Source organism: Acinonyx jubatus, chromosome C2, assembly GCF_027475565.1.
Source record: "Acinonyx jubatus isolate Ajub_Pintada_27869175 chromosome C2, VMU_Ajub_asm_v1.0, whole genome shotgun sequence".
Lineage (NCBI taxonomy): Eukaryota > Metazoa > Chordata > Mammalia > Carnivora > Felidae > Acinonyx > Acinonyx jubatus.
The window spans coordinates 67,689,812-67,705,049 of record NC_069384.1 but is presented as its reverse complement, the minus strand read 5'-3'; the positions used below and the strand labels follow the sequence as shown (position 1 = coordinate 67,705,049).

The following is a 15,238-nucleotide window of genomic DNA, read 5'->3' as shown; positions in this document are numbered from 1 at the left end:
TGGCCAAAACGTGGCTGGCTCGGGGGGGCGGGGCGTGGGGCCGGGAAGGGTGGGGCCAGGGCGCTGAAGCCCGCTGCCCTCTCTCCGCAGTACTTCACCTACAGCGTGCTGCTCAGCCTGCTGGCCTGCTCCGTGTTCCTGCAGATCAGCTGCATTGGGAAGCTGGTGCTCATGCTGGCCATTGAGCTCACATACGTGCTCATTGTTGAGGTGCCCCGCGTCACCCTCTTTGACAACGCCGACCTGCTGGTCACCGCCAACGCCATGTAGGTGGCTCCCCACACTGGGTCTGGGACAGTGCAGGGAGGTTGGAAGAGCAGGCGGCTGGGAACCTGGGCTGCAGGGGGCTTGCGAGGGGAGTGTTGTGTTGCCCCCCAGCCTACCACCTGGGCAAAGCACCAGTGTCTAGTCTTCCTCCTCTCTTTCCCAGTGGGTGGGGGAGTGCCCTCAGGGTGAGTAGGTCCTGCTGTCCCCTCCAGTTTGTTTTTCAGTCCTGCCCTCAGGCCTCAGTGAATTGTTCCTCATTTGTTCAGGACAGTCTCTGATGAGCTATTTTCACTTAACTCCATCTGCCTGTGGCACCTCAGGCCCAGAGGGGTAAAGATTCAACAGAGCTGGACGGCAAGGTCTGTGAGAGCAAAAGAACAGCCTTTGTTGTTCATGGGCTCTATGTCCTGCCTCGAGCTAGACACTGGGACATACATTATCCCTTTTCAGCCTCAGAGCAACTTAGCAAGGTCGGCAGGGCTGCCAGGATGGTTGGGTAGTCTGTGCCCTGCTCAAAGGTTCCTAGTTATGATGGTGAGTCGTTAGGTCCCACATCTAGGTAGCAGGCATGGGAGTTGTGCCTCAGGCTACCTAGCTCCCAGTAAATTGGGAATCATACCTATAGTAGTAAAATGTAGGTAAAATGCCTGATATCAATGCTCTTTTCTTCCCATCACTCTATCCCCCCCCCACACACACACACACATATACATTGGGAAGTGCAAAAGATGTGACAGGTCTGTGTCCCCTGAGAAAATGCAGCAAACTGTGTTTTCTGCAAGTTATAGGATGGGATCCATTCATCCATCTAGCCATTCATCCAAAAATACTTCTTGAGGGTCTACCATGTTCCTTCCCCCATCCCCTCCCCCCCCCTCCCCTCTCCTTTGCTGAAGCAGCAGCAGAGAACAGAGGACATTTCTGGTTTGGGAGTCCCTGGCTTGGCTCCAGGGCAGCACTGTCCAATAGATAAATAATGCAATGTAATTTAAAATTTTCCTAGTAGCTATGTTAAAAAGGCAAAGCATACAAATTTCATATTTTTATTTAACCAATATATTCAAGATATTATTTTAATATGTAGTCAATATAAAATGATTCATGAAACCTATTACATTTTTCCCACACTAATTCTTCAAAACCTAGTATCTATGTTACATTTGCAGGACATTTTAGCTTGTACTGGCCACACTTGAAGGCTCTAGCCACACGTGGCTGTGGTAACTACACTGGACACAGCATAGGTGTAGTGTCTCTTCTCCTCTGGATGCAGCAAAGGGCTGGGGTGGTGGCTGGGCTGGCTTCTGTCCAGGCGGAGGTGCTGGGGGCCCCAGGGTCCCAGGTATGGGCTGGGTGATTTGTGGTCATGGAGACCAGATGCTAGTTGGGGCTGGGCTTTCTGTAAGCCTCCCATCCTGAAAGTCTCCTTGGATCCAGAGGGGTGTTGGGGGCGGGGGATGAGGGAGCAACCGTAGTGGGGGCAGTGGTATCAGGCACGGGGCAGCAGGGCTGGGAGTGGTGGGGGAGCATGGCGGTGGGAGGGGCAGAGCAAGGTGGGAGACAGAACGGGGGAGGGGGGCAGAGCGGGAGTGGAGACTGCCAAGTCGAAGAGCAGCCCCGAACAGCCCTCCCCGCTTCCTGTTCACAGAGACTTCAGCAACAACGGGACCTCCCAGTGGTGAGTGGATACTCTCCAAGTCCTCTGACACAGCCTCTCCCTGCCCTTGGCCTAGAGCTGCCAGAGGCCAGCAGCCCAGGGCCCAGCAGAGAAGGCGGTGGTGCCCATTGGGGAGGGGGCCTCTGAGGCAAGGTGGGCAGTGAAGGAGAAGGCTGGAGGGGGCAGGGAAGCCCTTTACTCCCCAGGGACCAAGGATGCCTCATCGGGTAGATGCCCTTCTTTTCTTGTGTGATTCCCACCAGCCCAAGATGGCCTAGGACACACAGGTCATTTCCAGAGACCTCACCTTAAAGCATCTGGCTTCCCACTCTTCCCCAGGAGCGTGTGTCAGACCCCAGGCCCAGGAGAATAGGAGCTGGTGCCCCCTGGCTCCCTGCCAGAAGAGAGGGGCCAGCAAGGCCTGTGGGCTTTGTAGGGTAGGCCCTGCACTAGGGCTACTGCTGGTCAGGGAGTCTGTGCAGTGTTCAAGGCTCAGGCTCTCTGCTGGGACAGGGAGCAAGCAGGGTTTGGGAGAGCAGCTTTTATGAAGAGTATGTATTAATGTTAACAGGAATGCAATTAGTCATTATTAGCTACCAGGTGTGGAGTTCCTACTGTTTGTCAGGTGCTATACAAGGAATTTTGTGTATTTTTCTTTTTTAATGTTTATTTATTTATTTTGGAGAGAGAGCGCAAGCAGGGGAGGGACAGAGGGAAAATCCCAGGCAGGCTCCATGCTCAGCCTGGAGCACGATGCAGGGGCTCGATCCCACAACTGTGAGATCATGACCTGAGTTGAAATCAGGAGTTGAACACTTAATTCGCTGAGCCACCCAGGTGCCCCTGGTATCTTTAATTCTTAAAATGTGGGTATTGTTATCCCATTTTACATATCAGGAAACTAAGGTTCAGAGAGGTTAAGAGAGACTTGCCCAAAGCCCAGAGATGGCCAGTATGGCCTGCCTGGCTCCCTTGTTACTATGCCCACGGCCGCTATCTTGTCTACTGGGAGATGCCTGGGATGTACATGCTGCCTTTTACAAGGGCCTCATTTATCCCCTGATGTGACCAGAGGGAAGCTCCCCAGTGATGGGGGAGAGGCGGGCATCAGGAGAGGAGTAATGGCTGCTGAGCTGCTGGTGTGAGCAGGGGCTGAGACAGGGCTGCCAGCTGAGGCGGCTTCCTGGAGGAGGCATTACCTCAGGCAAAATTTGAGCGGGAGGTTAAGGAGAAGGGGGAGTAGTAGAAGGAAGACAAAGGCCTGAGGGGGCCTCTGAGCCTGCCATGAGGTGCCAGGCATCTGCCTCCTGCCTGCAGCCCTGAGCATGCGACCAAGGTGGCGCTGAAGGTGGTGACGCCCATCATCATCTCAGTCTTCGTGCTGGCCCTGTACCTGCACGCCCAGCAAGTAGAGTCCACCGCCCGCCTGGACTTCCTCTGGAAACTGCAGGTGGGTGGCCCCGGGACTGGAACTGGGATAGGGGACACACCCAGTCCTCGCAGCACTTTGTGAGTGAACGAGTTCATCACCTGGGCTAGCTGAGCCTTCGTCCTGCACTGAAAAGGTGTCCTGCTCAGTCCCACTAATCTGTGCCCCATGTCCCAGCAGGTCTGCTCCCTGCTTTCTGGAGCCAAGAGCCAAAACCCTGGAGCTTATTCCAAACCATCCCACCCTTGACAGCGCTGGGACTTTGACGGGCCCAAGACATATGGTCTTAAGTCACAAATATTGGCCAGCCATTGCTGTGTGCATCCAGAGGCAGGGACAGAGGGGAGGCATGGCCTCTAGTCTGTAGTGTGGGCAGCGAGGAGTCAGGAGAGAGGGGAGCGGGCAGGAGGTGAGGACTGTGGGACGCGCAGTCCCCATGTCACAGAGGCTGCAGTGCAGGAGTTGGTCCCACAGGCTCCTGAGCAGGGCCTGATGTGACCAGAACTGGCTTGAAGACTCTTCCAGGGGAGAAGGGATGGAGGGGGCATCAAAGACCATCAACCGGAAGCCTGGACAGGTGGCTGTGCCCTGGCCCTGGGGAGAGGTGGTCCAGGTAGGGGCAGAGGCAGTGGGGTGCTAGTGCCCAGGGAAGTGCTCCAGCCTCCAGGCTTTGTGCCCTGTGCCCTGATGGTGTCAAAACCCGGAGGAGGGGATGCCACTGGGCCACACACAGGGTGATGCTCCAGGTGCTAGTGATGGACCCAGCCGCTGCTTGTTACCTGCTGGACCGACTCAGAAGGTCCAGGAGAGGGCGCCCACGGTGAGAAAGTCTTCCCTGTGGGCAGCCTCAGACCTGTTATTCCAGTTACTTCATTCTTAAAGATGGGAGCATCCAGTGGCCCCTGCTGTGTTTTGCAGGAGGTTGGCTGAGATTCCCCACTGAACGGATGTCCTGAGGTTGGGGGAAAACTGTTTTGCATGTGGAATGCCCCCTTATCATCCCTGGGTTGGGAGGGACCCGGGGGATATCCAGTGTGAGGCCATACCTTCCTGGCTCAGATTGCTGCCTCCCTGCCTCCTCCCAGCTCTCATGCCCCTCATGCCTCTGGGGAAGCTCCCCAGAGGCCCCAGCTCTCTCCTAGGGGCTGACCAGGCTCTGTGGGACCTGGGGCTGATTTCCCTCCACTTCTCTGCTCACTAGCACCCCACCTCCCATGTGAGCCCCGAGGAAGTCCCCCACCCCCAAGACAGTGGCTGTCCTGCCACTCATTTGTGTGGCAAAGATCTCGAGAAAGGGCTGGAAGCAAGGGACAGGTGAGCCTGCCACTTAGCCTGCCTTTGTGACCTGCTGCCCTGTCACCCCACCCCGCTTCTTTGTCTAGCTCCTGAGTATGCAGGGTTGAAGTGAGGCTGCCTGCCAGGGCTGAACAGAGCAGTCTGAGCTTCCCTCACAACCCCACCCCAGTGTTCAGGCAACCACAGCTCCCCTCCCATTTTGAAAACAATTAAGGCCTGTACACAGGTGTGTGGGTTGGGGGTGAGCATGTCTCTACCTGGCAGGCGTGTCAGCCTCTCTCCACTGAACCCCTGCAACAGGCTCATGATGCTTACACGTCCCTTCATCTCCCGTCCTCCTCCAGGACTTTTGGGAGGTGGAACAACATCAAATACATACCAACAAGCAAAAACCTGAACACAGGTCCTTGGGTTGGGTGAGTGATAGTCGGGTGCTCCCCACCCCTCCAGTCTAACTCAGCAGCTAATTTTGCTGTTGGATCTAAGGTCATGGTGGGTGGGTGTGGTGCTGGCAGTGAGCTGGGGAAGCCCGAGGTCCTTCGCTTCCCTGAAGTGTCTGTACCAGGAACACACCCTTACCCGAAAGCCTGCCCCTGGCCAGACCACTGGGTTTCAGGTCTTATCCCTCTCCCATAGCATTGACCTTATTAGGATCAGCAAGGGGGCTGTGGACCCCTGAGCCCTCCCACCTGGCCAGAGCCCAATCCTAGAAGTGGTTGGCTGTGTTGGGAGCTGCCCAACATCACGTCTCAGGGCAGAGTTGTCCAGATGTGGCGGGAGTTCCTGGTCAGAACCCTGGGGCCTTGGCCTGTGCTCCCTGCAGTAACCAGTCTCCGACTATCTCAACCCCAGCCTCCACCACCAGCTGCCTGGCACTGGGCAGGTGCACTCTGGGAAGGGCATGTGTTATGTTTCTGCCACTGCTGGGCTGATCAAAGGAGCTAGAGTGCTCCTGGGCCCCCAGGCATGTGGTCTCAGCAGTAGTAGCACTGTGGGCAGCCTGTGCATTTTCCGAGGCAGATGGCCCGGCTGGGGCTCTTCCAGGGAGTAGCCTTCAAGAAGTACAGAGATTCCCACTCTGGCCTACTCCCGCTGGCACACCTGTACCAGAGCTAGGCAGAGGGTGGCTTGGGAGGAGGGGCCTGATCAAGGCATCTCAGAAGCAAAGGTCCCACTGCACCTGCCTGGCATCTCAGGATCCAGGAACTTCCTTAGGCATAACCCCTATTGTCAAGGCTGTGTTTCCAGTGGCTCTAGGACTGATGGGCTGTGGGTCCTCTCACCTCAGGTGCAAGGCTAGGCCTCTGAGCCCTGGGGTCCCTGAGCTTTCTACGCTACCTGCTGGACCCAGGTCCTGTGGCTTTGGGTGGGTGTGCCAGCAGTTTCCCCATGAGCAGCCACCATCCACAGGGAGAGCCAGGGAAGTGGTCCTGGTGCTTTTGGAGGTTGTAGCTGCAGCCAAATAGAAAGGCCTCCACGTTTAATTAGGAAAGCCCCCAGCAGGCTGGCTAGATCTTTTCAATGGCCCTGCTAATGACCCTTTACCTGCCTGTTTTACCAACATGATCACTCCCAGTTAAGGGGGCCATTTTGTTTGCCATCAAGGGGGAGGAAGCTAGCAGACTGCACTGTGTACCTCCTGTGTCACATGAACTCTGGTCAGATGGCTCCTTGCACACCTTGGTGCATAACTGTCTCTGCTCTTCAGGCTGTGGGTCACTGTTGGCCTCTTGATTTGAGGGCTCTTAAGCTAGAGGGTGAGTGACCACAAACCCCTATTTCCCAGACCCAGGGGAACCAGAGTCAATGGTGATGTGCCCATCCCACCCCTGGTGGCACTTTGGGGCATCTGTACCTCCTGGCCCTGGGGTGAGTCTGCTCTGGTGGGAACCAGGGAGATTGGTGGGGCTTTAAGCCATCGTCCCAGTGGGGGTTGGTCTATTAAGTGATCCTTATCAAACTGCTTTTCTGATTGTACTTCCTGATATGAAGAAGAAAGTGGACAATTGTGGAGCACTTGGTAGCTGGAGGGCCACTGGGGCTGTAGTTTTGGCCATCCCTGTAACCTTCTGCCTTGGTCTAGCTTTGGTCGGACAGGATGCTCTCAACCTGTCTTCCAGGACCCGTTTCCAGCCCGGGGTTCCCTCCTTCGGGGCCAACACATTCCGAGGGGCAGGCAGGCAGAGCCCAGTTGGATGTGTACAAGTGTCTCACTTTTCTGGTGCTTCCTCATGGAAAGCCAGAGGTGGGGACAGCAGGGGGACAGAGGCTGGGCACAGTGGAGGTCTCGGGTGCACGCGGGCAGGCCGCATGCCTCTCCTGACCGGGCGCCGTGTCCTAGGCCACGGAGGAAAAGGAGGAGATGGAGGAGCTGCAGGCCTACAACCGGCGGCTGCTGCACAACATCCTGCCCAAGGATGTGGCCGCCCACTTCCTGGCCCGCGAGCGACGCAATGATGAGCTCTACTACCAGTCGTGTGAGTGCGTGGCCGTCATGTTCGCCTCCATCGCCAACTTCTCTGAGTTCTACGTTGAGCTGGAGGCCAACAATGAGGGTGTTGAGTGCCTGCGACTACTCAATGAGATCATCGCCGACTTTGACGAGGTGCGACGGGTGGGCAAACAGGAGAGGGGCGGGGGAGACAGGCACCTTGCCTACATTTCTTCCTCTATTGTGTTACAAAGGAGAAAACAGGCCTAGAGACACTGCTTGCCTAAGGTCAGTGCTAGTAGGTGGAAGAATGGGGGTCCCAGCCCAGGCGTTTGGAATTTGAAGTCTCTGCGGGTCTGTTGTCCCACTGAGGCCCTGCCCAGCTACCTTGCCAGCCACTCTCCATCAGCCACCATTCCTTTCCCACCAGGCTGGGGCCCAGCCTTTGAGGGAGTCCAAGGAAGGAGGGACTCCTAGGCTAAGGGAGAAGGCAGGACAAAGACACAAAGCCCAGAATAGCAGAGGTGGAAACACAAACGTGTCTTATTTACTACACCCTCGCCAAGCACCTAGTGTGTGCCAGGTGCTGGGGGTTCTGTGCCCAATAGGGCATTTCGACCCTGGGAGCCCCCTGAGTGGTGAGGGTGAGAAGGTCAACCCCAGCGGGAATACAGAGCCTTGGGAGGAAGAAGAGGAGGATGGAACTGGGAACAGGCTGTGCTGGAAACAGCCCATGAGGCTCCTGGGGCAGAGCATAGCTGGAATTGACTGAAGTTGGGTCTGGGCAGGCTTTTGACAGACAATGGAGATAGAAGGTGGGTGTCTCGTTGGACAAAGATGAGGTGGTGTCCCTGGGAGGGATGGGGATATGAGCCAGGGAAGCGAGGAGATGGCCACCAGCCCCTGTTGGGGGCAAGAGACGCTGAGGTGACTAGTGGGCTGGCCTGGGGCTCTTGGTGCAGGGCAGACAGTGACTCACGGTGACCACACACGGGTAAGTATGGGAGGAGGCCTGCTCTGTTGGCCTCACACTGAGCTGGTGTGGAGTTGGGCCTCCTGTGTGAACTGGGAGGACATGAGGGGCCATGCTGTTGCCCTTCCCCCATAGACTTCAGTGCCCCAGCCTTGGTGGTAACCCAGGTTTGGCCTCCTTCCATCTAGATCATCAGCGAGGATCGGTTCAGGCAGCTGGAAAAGATCAAGACCATTGGCAGCACCTACATGGCTGCCTCAGGCCTCAATGACTCTACATATGACAAGGTGGGCAAGACCCACATCAAAGCCCTGGCTGACTTTGCCATGAAGCTCATGGACCAAATGAAGTACATCAATGAGCACTCCTTCAACAACTTCCAGATGAAGATCGGTGAGCTTGCCTTCTGGCCAGTCCAGCCTGGGAAGAGCAGGTCGGGTAAAAAGCTGCAGGGCCTTGACAGGACTGGAGAGGAGGGTCGTGGAGGGAAGGGTCTTAAGGACTGACGGTGTTTCTATTTGGGAGCTTCTGCTATGTTTGCCGTCCTACTTCACACACAACAGTGAGGTTTAATGTGGCCCCATGTGAGAGAGGAGGGGGAGCGCCCAGGGGCTTGGAAACACGGCAGAAAATGTCTAGACCGTGTCAGTTAAGCCAGGTGTGTTGGGTAAGGTTCTTGCTTGAAGAGGAGGGAGGACATTTGAGGTGGGGAGCCAGCATGGCAAAGGCTGAGGGGCAGGGTGATCGGGGTTGGCATGCCTAGGACCAGGAAGGTGGACAGATGAGAGCAGAAGTGCCAGGAGGGAGATGGCAGCCTTGCTTCCTGGAGCTGGGTCACGGTGGCCTCCCTGCCTGAGCTCAGACGCCCAGGGGAGGATCACCTGGACAGAGAAGACACTGTGGGTTAGGAGCAAGGTACTAAGAATGAAAATGGTTGTGCCCCTGAAAGAAACAGGAGTGATGAGGAAGAAAAGGATGACTTCTGGTATATGTGGTTAGAATGAACTGAAAACTGAAATGCCACCAACAGGGATGATTAAGGACAGGCAGTGGGATGCTGCAGTGAGTCACTGGATCCTTGAAGAGGGTGGTCCTGGTGATGGACTTGCAGGAGCTGAGACCTGACTGGGGGCGAGGACACAGGAACAGTGCTGTGGGAACAGACCCCATGGTCTGGGTTGGCAGGCATTTCGTGGGAACTGCAGGGTAAAGCATGGTCTTGGGCCTGGAGGACACTGGCGGTCTTCAGACTGAGTCCAGAGGAACTTGCTGAGTGTCAAGGGAGGAATGATAGTGTGGTGAGCACTGGTCTGAGCCCTGATGACATTGCTGACTTCTGTCCCCTGCAGGGCTCAATATTGGCCCCGTGGTGGCTGGGGTGATCGGGGCTCGCAAGCCTCAGTACGACATCTGGGGCAATACGGTGAACGTGGCCAGCCGCATGGACAGCACTGGTGTGCCTGACCGCATCCAGGTGAGTGCCGGAGCATCCACCACCCGGCTCACCCCCATGGGGGTCTCTGCCTGATACTCCAGGTTCCTAGTGCAAGCTGCCCACAGTCCCCAGTCAGAATTTCTGCAGCCAATTTTGAAGGTAGCTGGCACTGTCTCGGGAGCTTGGAGATCATTGTGTTTCAGGCCCACAGGACCTTGGACAGATCTTCACTCCTGTGCAAAGCCCTCTACTGGCCACAGAAGGAATTGGGGGAGTAAAGGCAGGAGCCACTGCTGATGCTAAACCAGGAGTGTTAATGCCACGACCCAGGCATACAAGGGGACACCAAGATGGTTGCAGGGAGCAAGGTCTTGCCAGTTGGAGCCCACAGCACTCAGGGCCTGGTGCAATAGAACCAGGGAAGGCCAGTGATCCCTGGGATGGTGCTCCCACCACCCTAGTTGCCAAGGGGCCTGGCCAGAGACCCAGAGACTTTTTCTCCTCTCTTCATCCTGTGCAAGCTGGCTCTTGCAATTCCCAGGCCTACCTCTCTTCAACTGCTTTTGTTTTTCTTAGACTGCCCTTAATTCCTTCTGCTCCCGTCTGACAACAGTGAGGTCCTGGATTGGGCTGTATTCCTGTACCTCTGAACCCCCAGGGCCCCCATAAGTCCTGCCATAAGTGGGCAGGTCACTTAGCCTCCCTGATCTGTTTTCCCAAGTTTGAACTCTGCTCTCTTCATGGCCCTTTGCTCACACTGACACTGCTTAAATGTCCCTTAAATCCTCTCTTCTGTGGGACCTCTGAACAAAGGGTCAGCCCAAGCACAGCCCTGGCCTGATAGGTGCTGTTGGAGGAACCTGGCCAAATGGCTTTCTCTCACTTCTATCCCTGTGCCAAAGGGAGAAGGGACAACAAGATGGCAGCTGGGGAGAAAGGAATGTGTGTTTGCAGAGTGTCCGACCCCACCCACAGACAGGTGTGAGGGACTCTGTCAGCAGCCACACGACGGCCCGGCACCTCACCTTTGCATAGGGCTTTCCCATTCGTGGAACACACGTGATAACCCAGTAGGGTCACCTTCCAGCAGCCCATCTAGAGATTTCTGGCCCCTTCTTCCCTGGCCTGACAGCCAGGCAGGGCCAGGATCCTCAGCAGAGGTTTTGTGGGGTGGCTGGCGGGGCGTGTGGGCTGTACTCAGACGGCTTTTGGGTCACTTCATGAAGCATTCATCTGTATTGCTGCTCACATCAGCCCTACAGTAGTGCAGTGGTTACTGAAGCCACTGGTGAGTTCCCCTCTTTGTTCCAAAAGCTAAAGCAGAGATGGGCACTAGGATATAGAACTGAATCCACACTCTGCCATTTGTTAGCTATGTAGCCTCAGACAAGTGATTTAGGTTTCCTGAGGCTAACAGTATTTACCTCATAGATTCAGTGAGATAAACAGTGGCTCTCCATCTGTGGTGTGAAAAAACCAATTTCCAGGAACATCGCTGATCTGTCCTGGAGCGAGACTTGGGTGGACACGCTGGGCCCATGCTTGGTATCAGTGGGGCAGCGTCAGAATGCTGTGGATGCCCTAAGCAGTTCTGCTCAGCTTCTGCACCTCTCTCATTGTGGACAATGACAGGCAGTTCAGGGACCACAGGCCACCCTGCCTGGCACAAAGTAGGTGCTGTCATCCTTCTTGTTTCAAACAGGCAAGTCTAGGGGTGAGCAGCTGTCAGGGTGCCACCCACCCTTGTGTGTTGGGGACAGTCAGACAGAGCTGCCTGACAACAGGCTCACGGCTTGGCTCAACAATGGCCTATCCACTCCCCTTCTTTGCCTCCTCAGGTCACCACAGACATGTACCAGGTGCTGGCTGCCAACACATACCAGCTGGAGTGCAGGGGCGTGGTCAAGGTCAAGGGCAAAGGAGAGATGATGACCTACTTCCTCAACGGTGGGCCCCCGCTCAGTTAGCAGCTGCCAGCCAGTGATGCCAGGCAGCCTGGCCTCCAGAGAAACGGAAATGGCTTCTTTGTATGCCGGAGGGGGGGGGGGCAGGTGGAAGCCTGCGCTCTAGCCCACGTGGCTGCGCCGGTGAGATTCTCCACTTTGACTCCAGAAGCAGCTTCTGCCTTTGTGGGCAGGCCGCAGCCTCCGTCCCAGGCCCCAGGGTGCCAGCGTCCTGCGAGCACCAAGCTGACCAAAGATGTTTCCTCCGTAGAAGACTCCGCTAGGCGCGATCCGAATCCCGAGTTTTCTAACGGATGCTGCTGCGCAGGTGGAAAGGAGCTGCTGAGTGCTTACGGTGTGTGGCAGCCGAGTGTGCAACGATAGAGCTGAGGGGGAGGCCTCAGCCTCGGGTGGGTGGGTCGGTCGGCGGCCCAACTCTGGCCCAGGGTAACCCAGCGGCCCCAGGGGTCCACTTCCCTGTGTGAGCCTTTAAACCCCTGACAGAGGCCACGGCCCCTGCCCCATGGAGGGGCTTGCTGGCAGGAGTGCTGGCTCTGGAGGGACTGCGGCCTTCTCCGCAGCCCTCCTCCTCACCTACATAGGTGGACAACACCTCTTGGAGGGGAACAGAACAAATTGTGAGGGGGAGGCGAGAAGACGCGAGGCAAGGAGGGGTGGTTCTGAGAAAAAGAAAATATTTATTAAATAAAACAACTTTCTGTGCCCTTCTTTAGACTATGCTAGTTGTATGCGTATAAGAGACCCACAAGCAAACAAAGATGCCACTGGTGGTTGGGGGGAGGGCAAGGATCCCAACTTGTCTTTTTTGTATTTTTTATTTTGTATTATTGAAAACCTTGGAGATCTAACAAATATACCAAATTCTATATTTTGTAAACTATATTAGAAAACAGCTGTGCACAGCGTTTGTACTGTACGTGTGTCAGCGTATGTACTGGTGTAGATGTGTGTGTGTTTATGCCGTGGAACTGGTCACATGCAGGATGCCTCTTGCCCTCACTTCAGATTAGGCAGTTTTGGGTTTTCCCAGGTCCAACCAGAGCAGTGAGCGTGTCCTTTTGGGGTGCCCTACAGTCAGATTAAATGGGAAGGTGCATGCGTACATTACCCCATCTCTCTAACACATCACTTCCCCTAAGTAAAATGCAAATGGATAATAAAACAAAAACTGCCTTCCCATCTCAGGCTCAGGTGGAACCAAGGGAAGCAGCCTCAGCCTGCAACAGACAGCACGGCCCCTGTCCCCTCTTCTCCCTGAGATGCCAACCATTTGCTGCCTGCAGAGAGGCAGCTGTGAGTGCTCAGGGATGGCCGCAGGTGCTCAGCTGGTGGGGGGGGGGGTAGGGGGGGGGGGGGGAGGGCGGTGGTGGTGGGAAGCCTTACCTGCCTACCTTTCTCAGTTGGTTACCGTGCAGGTGGCTCGCCCAGAGATAGTGCCTCAGACTTGGGGGTAATGTGCAGCCCTCAGGTTCAGGGAGGGTGGTGGCTTTGCTCTTCATCTGCAGACCAGAGAAAAGGATAGAGCCTTCAACGTCCAAAGGGCAAAGCTAGCAGAAATTTTGTTTTGTCTGGTTTTTGGTTTTTTGGGAGGTGGAAGTGAAATATATTGGAAAAAATTATATTTGTTATATCCTCTGAGGGTATAAAATGGAAACGGGCTTAAAACTGAAAAATGATATATTATCATAGGGATATATTCAAACAGAATCCTTGGGTCCTGTGCCTACATCTACATCTTTTTGTTGCTTCTCAGGGCAGAATTATTCTCACCTCTAACACAAGCTTGAAGGAGGTAGGGCGGCAGCTATATGCCAACTGCAAAATGTTATTTTGATCCCCATCTGCACCACCTCTCACTGGACACTAGCACCGGCCTCCCCTTTTTTCTTCAGTATATGTGCTGCCGAAGCGAGCTCCCCTTTCCACACACCATCTCTCACCCCAATTTGAACACAGCTCTGAGAAGCAAAGTTTACGGACCTAAAAGTGCCAGCTCAAGTCTGTCCACGCTTCTGCTGCTCTGTCCTTTGAGTTCTGCATTGCCCCTCTTGCATCTGTTGGGGGGACTGGCTTTCTCCATGGTGGCATTCTCAAGTCCCCGGCCCCTCCATAGCACCCACCAGTGGTGCTAGGTTTTAATTTTGCTTCCAACCTGAGTAACGTGTGCGTGCTGAGTTCCTCCGGTGGTTCCCCCCATTGGTTACGGTCTCCTTGGCCTCTCGGGGGCCCATCCCTCCTATCCCAGCAGTGACTGGCAACACCATGCAGTGCTAGCTCTTCATTCCCTCCAAGGGTGTGCACTCTTTTTATTCCTGCTCTTGCAAAAACAGATAGGATTATGATTTCCCATGGAAATTGAAAAGTCTATTTAAATAATTTAACTATTAAACACTTTCACTGGTAATGTGTCCTGGTCTGATTTGTGGCTTGGGCCAAGGGCCTGGTTCCAGTCTGAAGAACAGTGCCCTCGGCCCTTGCTGGGGCACTGGGCAGGGAGCCCCAGAGGGCAGAGACCTACCTTGAGTGGGGAACAGCACGCTGCTACGGGGAGAATGTCGGCGAAGGCCTGCAGTCATTGGGGCAGTCAGGTGAGACAGCATTGGTGACCTTGGCGAGAGTTAGTTCACTGGGCTGAGGAGCAGGTTCCAGAGTGCAGCGGGCTGAGGAATGAGGAGGTGAGAGACACCAGGAGTGAAGGGACAAGGGATTTAGGATGGGACCAGAAAAGATGCAGGGTTGAGGGGAAGAGGTTTTAAAACAAGTGAGCCCAACTCATTTCTATGCTAAGGGAAAGAAAGTTGAAAATACAAGAACACAGATCATCGAAAGGACCCAAGTAGCAGGGAGGACAGGGAGATGCAGGCTGAAAGTGTACTGATTGGACTTGGGCAGCTAATAACCGTGGCTACCATTTACTGGACACTATGTGCCAGACACAGGGATAAGCATCACACAAACTTCATCTCATTTAATCCTCCTGGCCACCACATTTCACTGATGAAGAGATACACAGAGGTTGAGTTACTTGCCTAAACTCCTACAACTGGTAATTAAGAGAGAAGAGATTCAGAGCAGGCCTGTCTGCTAAGCTCATACAGGTAGCTTCATGCATGCCCCAGGACTCCTCTTACCTCGAGAGGAAAGGAAAGGTGGCAGAAAGGCAGTTCCTGTCGGCCGCACCCATCAAATGCAGGGCTATATTTGGGCTCAGGAAATAAAACCAGAGGGATCTGGTCAAGTGAAAATGAAGGAGCCAGTGAAAAAGACTTCACTGGGTTTATTTCAACAATGGCCACATGGAGACATAGCCATGGCAGTCCTGGTCAAAAAGGAAACCAAATGAAAAGGCCAAGCTTTAGGCTGACTGGACTAAGTGAGGGCAAGTCCCCAGGCAGGTCCATGGCACCGGATGCGCATGCATGCACACCCAACACACAGGACAGCAAAGGAATGCAACTCATAACCTTCATAAGCCCTTCCCATTCCCATCTCCATTGAACTAATTCCAGAAAATGTATCTGCTTCTCCCTTACAGATTTATACTTTTGTGCAAAAGCATATCCAAACCTAGAATGTTAATTAGCAAAACTTATTAGTAAAGACACATGTGTGGTGAGTTTTGAACACCACTTTAACATCCGTTGACAGTGTGCCCGCAGAAGGCAGTATATTATGGGGGCCTGGCAGGCTCAGTCGGTTAAACATCCAACTTCAGCCCAGGTCATGATCTCACAGTTTCGGAATTCCAGCCCTGCATCAGGCTGTCTGCACTCAGCAGAGTCCGCT

General features: G+C 54.7%; 1 protein-coding gene and 1 long non-coding RNA gene across 7 annotated transcripts in view; one reads left to right on the top strand and one right to left on the bottom strand.

Moving 5' to 3' along the window:
• Window positions 1-12,159, top strand: part of ADCY5 (adenylate cyclase 5) — a 146,334-nt gene extending 134,175 nt beyond the window's left edge. For all 4 annotated transcript variants that reach the window (XM_027061012.2, XM_053220949.1, XM_053220951.1 and 1 more), the window contains 7 exons: window positions 91-266; window positions 1,916-1,945; window positions 3,242-3,374; window positions 6,991-7,254; window positions 8,242-8,446; window positions 9,403-9,527; window positions 11,327-12,159. In XM_027061012.2, the coding sequence (XP_026916813.1) occupies window positions 91-266; window positions 1,916-1,945; window positions 3,242-3,374; window positions 6,991-7,254; window positions 8,242-8,446; window positions 9,403-9,527; window positions 11,327-11,455 (1,062 nt within the window). In that variant the 3' untranslated portion in view covers window positions 11,456-12,159. The remainder of the gene's footprint in view (window positions 1-90; window positions 267-1,915; window positions 1,946-3,241; window positions 3,375-6,990; window positions 7,255-8,241; window positions 8,447-9,402; window positions 9,528-11,326) is intronic.
• An 89-nt stretch (window positions 12,160-12,248) lies between these two features.
• Window positions 12,249-14,772, bottom strand: LOC113599808 (uncharacterized). Of its 3 annotated transcripts, none has more exons than XR_003420709.2 (3): window positions 13,971-14,772; window positions 13,605-13,764; window positions 12,249-12,951 (listed from the first exon to the last, which is right to left on the bottom strand). It is a non-coding gene; the product is annotated as an uncharacterized LOC113599808 (long non-coding RNA). The 3 variants fall into 3 exon arrangements; XR_008297696.1 differs by having other exon boundaries at window positions 13,605-14,112; window positions 14,584-14,772; XR_008297695.1 differs by having other exon boundaries at window positions 13,605-14,772.
• Window positions 14,773-15,238: the final 466 nt, after the last annotated feature.